A 7,603-nucleotide genomic window follows, 5' to 3' on the forward strand; every position below is an offset into this window, starting at 1 on the left:
AAACTTAACAGGGGCTCCATTAAAATGTGTCACTGTTAACGAGCTACATACTACATACCAAAATAAGCCAGAAAATAAGAACAGAAAATACCGAACAAGAGGAAACTGAAAAATCCAAACAAAAATGCAACCGTGTGAAAGTCCAGTTATTCTGCAAACTGCAAGAAACGATATCGATTATTGCCCACCTCTATATTGCATTTGTTTACAAAAAATTGCTATGAATCCATTGGATAAAATTCACGCTCTAGACGAAATAGAGAAAGAAATCATTCTCTGCATGCAGAGTGCGGGTAAGTATATCATATATATATATCATATATCATCAGCATTTCATCCACATCTTTACAGGACAAGCTCTGCAAGAACTTGGCAAAGAAAAATCGTCGCAGAAAAATGCCGAAACGCAGTCGCAGCAATTTCTCAAGAGTTTGTCCAGTGTGGAATCAAAACTTTCGGAACAAATAAACTACCTCACACAGGTGTCCACCGGACAGCCGCACGAGGGTTCTGGCTACGCCTCAGCCAAGGTGCTGCAAATGGCCTGGCACCGCATCCAGCACGCCCGATCGCGAGTTCGTGAGCTGGAGGAGACGAAAGCCAAGCACTCGCATGCCGCCAGGCAACAGCAGAAGCGACAGCAAGAACATGCCGCCGCCCAGCAGCAGCAACAACAGCAGGCTGCAGCAGCCGTTGCCCAGCAGCAGCAACAACAGCAACAGGCTGGCGGAGGCGTGGGTGTCTCACCGGGTGGCGACACTGGAGTTGGACATGTCATAGGTGGCGATACATCTGCTGGAATGTCCACTAACTGAATAAACAATTAAATGTCTAGGATTAAAATAGGAATGCATGTACTCCGAGGTTAGTTCGGAGAACCAGAAACCAGATCGGGCATTTATCTGATTATGCTCGTAAGGCGTACAATCATATTAATGAAATACGAACAGTTTTACACACATCAACTCTCTCGAGCGTTTTATTCAATTTATATGTACATATTTCAAATTTGAAACATGTGTAAATGTTGCCGCGGTTGTCCGCTTTCAGCTGCAATGAAGAAGTTCGCCATATGGAACGTGATCTTTGGCCTACTCTCGATGAATTGGGCATATAGAATAATGACGACGTCAGGTAAATAATGGCAATAAAGACATACTTAAACGGACTGGGATAATCCCCTGTGCATGCTTCAAAAGGCGAACATTTTTTTATTGCTGGATGTGTGCATATGGTTGGCGCCGCCTTACTAATAATCTCGGGAATATTGATCCGCGTTGGCATAGTAAAAGTGAGACTTGACTTTTCAGCAGCGCTAATGGTGGCCTAATTTCATTTTACCATTTTTACTCGCAGAAAAAGAAGTCTATCTACTGTGTTGCGCTCTGCATGACCAACTTTGGGCCATGTGTCATGAGCTATCTTTTATTTCCGATTGGTAAGATTGCTTACCACTAAGTGGACCTCTTGCTTCATATCTTTTGGATTTGCTTTTAGTCATTCAAGTGGTGTTGCTCATAAAGGGCATTGCCTTATACAAGACATGGAACGAAGAAATGGCAGAATGTTAGACAGAATGAAATAAAATAGAATAGAATAGAACCTCGCGCAGAGACATATTTCCAGCGTGATCTTTTATTGTTCAATTCTATTAGATGGTACAAAATTAAGCAACTGAAACTATGTGCTTCAGCTTATCACAATTACTCGTAAACAGAATAAGAATAATAATTATATTTAAACAAGCGAAATCATTTTCCTTTATTGATCCCTACTGCCGCTTGCTCCAATGCCGAAGAAGTTGTTCTCGCACACATAGCGTACACACTGCAGCAGCACATTGCGCTCATGGCGGATATCGGAGGCTAATAACTTTGAGAGCATTGTGTTCTGTTTCGTCGTTTTACGAGCTCTCTTGTAGTTGAGGCCAGAAATACGCTTCTGTGCCTTCGGAGCAGCTGGTTTTGGGGAGGGTAGGGGTTTCGGTTCCATGAATTGAGGTTTAATTACAGCCTGCTCCGATATCGATTCGGTTACGCGTTGAATGGGCGCTTCATCGGGTGCATCATCCGAAGAGCAGTCATTTGTAATGGGCTCCTCAAAGGTGTTATTGGGGACATCCGTATTTGGGTCGACTAGATCAACCCTAGGACTTACATTCTCCACAGTGCTGCACTCGGCGATTTGTACTTGCAGTTCTGTCTCCAATAGGGGACTCTTTTGCCCCTGACTTTGGTCCTTTTCCTCAGCCTCAATCTCGCTGTCTTCACTATCCGAGCCGTACATCCCCAGGAGGCCACATAGAACATTTTCCTTCTTCTTTACGTTGTCTTTGGAATGTTCGTAGTCCAACATCTGTCCCGTCCCACGAAACATGGGCACGCCTGTGCCACTTAAGTGGGAAGTTTTCTCTTCCAAAGCATCTGTTTCCTGACGAATGCTTTCATCACCCTTCTTCTTTTCCACGTGTTGGCTCTTGCCCTTAGCCTTTTTATTAGGTTTGGGTCGCTTTTCTTGGGAGTTGTTGGGTCGCGTACGTGCCCGATCTTCGCGTCTGCCAAACCGAGATTTAGAAGCCTCCAGACGCTCTCCGCGTTTGAGGCGTTGTTCCTTGACACGCTTGGCCAGCTCCACATTCGCTGCCGTGGGAAACCTGTAAGCGCAGCGTAAGTCCCTTGCCCATTGAACTAAAAGATTTATCCAGCACTTACTTTTTTCTCCGCTCTGCCCGCCAGGCAGCCGTGTCTTCTGGTGTCCACACCTTCTTCACTTTCTGATACACCCCAGTTATGTGGTTAGCTTCAATATGGCGCTCCACTATGTTGTGCAAGGCGGCAAAGTCGCAACCTTCTGCAGGACATGCCTCATGCTGCTCCAAGTGTCGTCTCATGTCCTGAGCGTTGGCCAATTCCATGCCACAGTTGTGGCAGTGCTCGGGACGAGGCGGAGATTTGTAAATTGGCGGAGCTTCTGGCGTGGCTGTAACCGTGCTCTGAATGGGATGGATTAAATTATTAATTAATCTGTAAGTTCGGAAAAACGCATTTAAATCGCACCGGGTCCATTTGTAGATATTTGGCTGGTACAGTGCTACCTCGGGCGCCGTACATCGGCGGGGGCTGTTTGGCACGTGGCAACAGTGTCATGCCACTGGGCGTCAGATAGTGCATCGTTGTCCTGTTTGCTTCATTTTCGGTCTTGGCGAATTTGGGGGAGGGCAAGACGAATTTTGGCAAGACTTTTTCTTCCATTTTTTGTTGAATGAAAAATGAAAACAATGTGCGGCGCGCAGATTGCAACCGTGTGTGGAACTGTCGACTGCACCATCTTTGTATATCGATAGGGTGGCGCAGTGTGACCGAATCCAAACATATCAAAAGCGCAACGACTGTAGCTCGATACTATCATGATAGTCGCAAAACCGTCGATAGTAGAGACTAGCAGTAAAATATCGATACTATCGATAGTGCCCTCGATGGTTTGACACCTCTATTAAATTAACAGATTTTAATAAACAAGACAACTCGCGTATTGTTGAGGTGTTTGGAACAAAGAAAATACTCATATAGCAAGGAACAGCAATGCAAAGCGTCCTCAACAGCGTGAAGGGCACAGCTCTAAATGTGGCCGAATATTTAACGCCAGTACTAAAGGTATTGTTGTTTCTCCATTTGTTCTTGCGCTGCAACGGAGATTAGAATCTCTGATAGATCTGAAATCGGCTGCGAATCTATATACATATATATATGTCGATATGTCCGCATACTGGTCAACAAAGGGCTTTCTCTATTAAGTATTGATTGTCCCTTTCCACGGCCCTTCTGCCAGCCTCGTCTATACAAATCTCCCCCGACTGGCGCCCCACTGGCGATGCATACATATTTCTATCAATTAAACACGCCCCCAGCATTCCCATTAAATTAATTTCCCCTATTTTCCAGGAGTCCAAGTTTCGAGACACTGGCGTACTGACGCCCGAGGAGTTTGTGGCAGCGGGCGATCACCTGGTTCACCATTGCCCAACCTGGCAGTGGGCGGCGGGGGATGAGACGAAAACAAAACCGTACTTACCGAAGGGTGAGTAATGCGACGCCACGATTATAACTGAACCGATTTACAAATTAAGCCAATTATGCCCGCAGATAAGCAATTCCTGATAACTCGGAACGTGCCATGCTATCGACGCTGCAAGCAAATGGAATATGTGGGCGAGGAGACCCTGGTAGAGGAGGAATCCGGGGACGGGGGCTGGGTGGAGACACACCAGCTTAACGATGACGGCACCACACAGCTGGAGGAGAAAATCTGTGAACTGACAATGGAGGAGACGAAGGTGAGTGCATGCGAATCTGTGCATCATCTGCTCTGAAGAAGCCTCTAAGTGATTGTCGTTACCGCAGGATGAGATGCATACTCCAGATAGCGACAAGTCGGCCCCAGGCGATGCTGTTGACGGCGAGGATGAGGACGATGATGAGGCCATAGACATGGATGCGTTCGAGGAGAGCGGCATGCTGGATCTAGTAGACCCAGCCGTGGCAACCACTACACGAAAGCTGGAAGCAGAGCCAAAGTCCAGCACCGTGGCTGCCACCACTTCCGAGGCCAGTGGCGACTCTGTGCTCCACACGCGCACCTACGATCTGCACATCACCTACGACAAATACTATCAGACGCCACGCCTGTGGGTCGTGGGCTACGACGAACAGCGCAAGCCGCTAACCGTGGAACAAATGTACGAGGACGTCTCGCAGGATCATGCGAAAAAGACTGTCACCATGGAATCGCATCCGCATCTGCCGGGTCCTAATATGGCCTCGGTGCATCCCTGTCGCCACGCCGACATCATGAAGAAGATTATCCAGACAGTCGAGGAGGGCGGCGGCCAGCTGGGCGTGCATTTATATTTGATAATATTTCTGAAGTTCGTTCAGACCGTAATACCCACCATCGAGTATGACTTTACGCAGAACTTTAACATGTCCTAAGCCCTGCAGAAGGCATCTCCAAGTGGGGCAGCAGAGAGTTAAACCCTGTAATACGCAACATTGAAAATAATCGAACGAGTAGATGGTCGAATAAAGCTTTGGGCAAAGACAACAACAACTATAAGATATTCAACATTTGGACTTATTCATAGACACAAAAAGGCCTTCACTTTATAATTAATTTTTATTACACTTTGCTTTTCTTGTTGTTGTTTTGTTGGTTGGTTGGTTGCATGTTTGAAACATCTCTGAGATGAAATTGTATGTTAACATAATAATAAAGCATATTAAATCAGTAAATTAATTAAATATGCAAGTAGTTTTAGGTAGTTTGTTTCCAGTTAAATGATTTCCTTAGTTCTTTTTAGTTTTTGAACAATTCTCAAACTTATGTCTGTGTGGGTGTGTGTGTGTTGCTTGACTTTATATTAATCTTTAAATGTATATAAATTAAATATTATTTATCCCGTTTATATGTACCGGGGCTCGGCCACCGGCAAGGAAAGACGAGATTACGTTTTAAAGTTTATTACCGGCACGACTGGCTCGGTCAAGTATGAGATTAAATCTGAAGTACAAGAAATGAAATATAAAATGATATTCTTAAAGTTGCCCCCCAGACGGCAGCGCTGCCCATGCAGCGGGCCGATGTTCTGCAACCTCAGCGCCTCGAGCCGACGGTCCGCTCTCCAGCGGATGTTTATGCAACAATGTAACTTGAGGACCCCCGTCCACTTGAGTCAGCATCAGAGGTCTTCCACTTCTGGAATTCCGCTGATACCCTGCAGCTGGTGGGGAGTGTTAACTACTCCCCCTCTTAAAGAGCGGGCGTCCTCGCTGCTCTCAATCCGTCTATCATCTCCTTGATTTGCCTCGCATCTCTCTTCCTATTGAGGTGGAATCTGAGGTAGATGATTCCCCCCAATGCTCCGCACAGAGCCATGCCCAGTCCAAACGCGTGGAGCGGGCTGAGCTTGGCCATGGTGGCCTGCTCGACCTCCTTGATGTAGTTGAGGTTGTCCTCGCTGAGCTGGTGTAAGAACGGGAGGCTCAGGATAGTCTCGTGCCCGGAGATGTTCAGAGCGGGTACTGATGCGATGCCTGGAAATCGCTGTTGGATGTTATTGCGATTTCGGAATCGGGTGCCATTTACGGTTGCGCAGTCATTGAAGGTGATGAGCTGCGTTCCGGCGGTCGTAACCACCGTGTCCGAGTCACAGCTGATCTTTGCCGGCCGGTTATTGACGATGATCATGCCGTCGTCGACGAGGGTGATGGGCTCCAGATGGCTCGGTTGCGAAAGGCAATGAGCGGTGCCCCCGGAGTGTAATCCCTGGGCACAGGAACCTCTTACTTCCTTTTTGCAGAACGTGGTGGTGGTTGTGGGGGCGCAGCTCGTGACGGCCCACACCTGGTTTCCGCACTCAGCTACAATGTTCTCTGTCAGCTGCAGTACCTTTCCGTCGTGCTCAACCGGGAATATCGTCACCTTTCTACAAGCTATGCTAACTCTAGGGTATTCTATTATAAAGTGGATTATGTTATTAGATTGTAGGATTTTAATCTTAGATACTTCTAGTAGGTTTGCTACTGTGACCCCTGTGAATTGGTCAGTGAGAACAGATTCTATGTCAGTGTGATCTAAAATGGCCGGGTTCACTACGTTGGCCTTTGCCAGGGTTATAGTGAGCATCAGGTTGCCTATTTCTGTAATAAGAATTCTGTTTCTAGCGAGCAAAGTCTCGTACAAGTGGGCTGTGTCGATTTGTGCCTTTTTTTCTATGCTGATGATCTTGTTTACCAAGCTAGTGAGTGAATTTAATTGGTTCTGAACCTTGGTGTTTATCTGAATTTGCCTGTTGTTTGCTTGCACCAGTTGTGCTTCTGTAAACCTGGTGTTTTCTAAATCGGACGCGTCTGGCGTGCCGGCCACTACTTTAAGGGCGGTTCCCAGGAAGTCTAGACTTCTCGCCAGCCTGTGGTGGATACTGATATCGGACAACATATCTCTAATGTGATTGCAGTCCGCGTCTAGCAACTGTCTCATGTGCGATTTTGGGAATAGGTCCGCCATTTTGGCGGTTTCCTCGACAATGCGACCATATTCGGTCAGATTTGCCGTGTGCTTGACGTAATCAAGCCCTTCCCATATCAGTACCGTTCCGTCCGTGATGGGAATGTAATTTGAGTTTGAGTAGTCGGTGACGCGAGCCGCGACTATGGTGAGGATGTGAAGTACCCAGATAACCCTGTAGATAAAAATACGTATGAAATATGGGGAATAAAACTAACACAACACCGCCACCAATCGTTTTCCTTAAGCCTAGTCGTAGTGTCTACCAATAACAGCTATAATTCCTTCACCAAATTAACTTATATTTAGTCGGGCTATCTATCTGAGGTTGTCCTTGTGGACCACCCTCCCTCTAATTAGGACTGTTGTCCCCAAGTCCGCTTCAATTGTTTCTTCGACATACAAGGGGGAGAGCTTATTCCCCAGGCGTCTGTTGGTTTTAACCAACACCTTCTCGCCTACACTGAAGTTTCTGTTTTGCCGTGCTTGGTTGACTCGATTGTTTTGTACAATCTGGGCCTTTTGCACTTTGTTCTGAACT

General features: G+C 46.6%; 3 protein-coding genes across 5 annotated transcripts; 2 read left to right on the plus strand and 1 right to left on the minus strand.

Annotated features, from left to right (window-relative positions):
• The first annotated feature begins 141 nt into the window (after positions 1 to 141).
• LOC111073424 (mediator of RNA polymerase II transcription subunit 11) lies at positions 142 to 1,743 on the plus strand. 3 transcript variants are annotated; one of them, XM_022365723.2, is made up of 4 exons: positions 812 to 1,134; positions 1,200 to 1,291; positions 1,357 to 1,438; positions 1,498 to 1,743. In XM_022365723.2, the coding sequence occupies exons 1-4, from the start codon at positions 1,017 to 1,019 to the stop codon at positions 1,569 to 1,571; spliced, it is 366 nt and encodes a 121-aa protein (XP_022221415.2). In that variant the 5' UTR covers positions 812 to 1,016; the 3' UTR covers positions 1,572 to 1,743. The 3 variants fall into 3 exon arrangements, 2 of the variants coding, with proteins under 2 accessions (XP_041449391.1, XP_022221415.2); XR_005967815.1 differs by lacking the exons at positions 1,357 to 1,438; positions 1,498 to 1,743 and adding an exon at positions 142 to 293 and having other exon boundaries at positions 352 to 1,134; XM_041593457.1 differs by lacking the exons at positions 1,357 to 1,438; positions 1,498 to 1,743 and adding an exon at positions 142 to 293 and having other exon boundaries at positions 352 to 1,291.
• Positions 1,620 to 3,324, minus strand: LOC111073423 (nuclear fragile X mental retardation-interacting protein 1). Its single transcript, XM_022365722.2, has 3 exons — positions 3,057 to 3,324; positions 2,712 to 2,992; positions 1,620 to 2,653 (listed from the first exon to the last, which is right to left on the minus strand). Exons 1-3 carry the CDS (start codon positions 3,249 to 3,251, stop codon positions 1,762 to 1,764), a joined length of 1,368 nt encoding a protein of 455 aa, XP_022221414.2. The 5' UTR covers positions 3,252 to 3,324; the 3' UTR covers positions 1,620 to 1,761.
• A 144-nt stretch (positions 3,325 to 3,468) lies between these two features.
• Positions 3,469 to 5,112, plus strand: LOC111073395 (ubiquitin-like-conjugating enzyme ATG3). Its single transcript, XM_022365692.2, has 4 exons — positions 3,469 to 3,653; positions 3,942 to 4,077; positions 4,143 to 4,333; positions 4,401 to 5,112. The coding sequence occupies exons 1-4, from the start codon at positions 3,582 to 3,584 to the stop codon at positions 4,986 to 4,988; spliced, it is 987 nt and encodes a 328-aa protein (XP_022221384.2). The 5' UTR covers positions 3,469 to 3,581; the 3' UTR covers positions 4,989 to 5,112.
• Positions 5,113 to 7,603: the final 2,491 nt, after the last annotated feature.

This window comes from Drosophila obscura, unplaced genomic scaffold (assembly GCF_018151105.1).
Source record: "Drosophila obscura isolate BZ-5 IFL unplaced genomic scaffold, ASM1815110v1 contig_189, whole genome shotgun sequence".
Taxonomy (NCBI): domain Eukaryota; kingdom Metazoa; phylum Arthropoda; class Insecta; order Diptera; family Drosophilidae; genus Drosophila; species Drosophila obscura.

Coding starts and splice junctions, on each gene's coding strand:
- LOC111073424 (XM_041593457.1), top strand. CDS start 221: ATGAATCCATTGGATAAAATTCACGCTCTAGACGAAATAGAGAAAGAA. Junction 294..351: donor TCTCTGCATGCAGAGTGCGG/GTAAGTATATCA, acceptor ACATCTTTACAG/GACAAGCTCTGCAAGAACTT.
- LOC111073423 (XM_022365722.2), bottom strand. CDS start 3,251: ATGGAAGAAAAAGTCTTGCCAAAATTCGTCTTGCCCTCCCCCAAATTC. Junction 2,993..3,056: donor AATATCTACAAATGGACCCG/GTGCGATTTAAA, acceptor CATCCCATTCAG/AGCACGGTTACAGCCACGCC. Junction 2,654..2,711: donor CGGGCAGAGCGGAGAAAAAA/GTAAGTGCTGGA, acceptor CTGCGCTTACAG/GTTTCCCACGGCAGCGAATG.
- LOC111073395 (XM_022365692.2), top strand. CDS start 3,582: ATGCAAAGCGTCCTCAACAGCGTGAAGGGCACAGCTCTAAATGTGGCC. Junction 3,654..3,941: donor ATTTAACGCCAGTACTAAAG/GTATTGTTGTTT, acceptor CCTATTTTCCAG/GAGTCCAAGTTTCGAGACAC. Junction 4,078..4,142: donor AAAACCGTACTTACCGAAGG/GTGAGTAATGCG, acceptor TTATGCCCGCAG/ATAAGCAATTCCTGATAACT.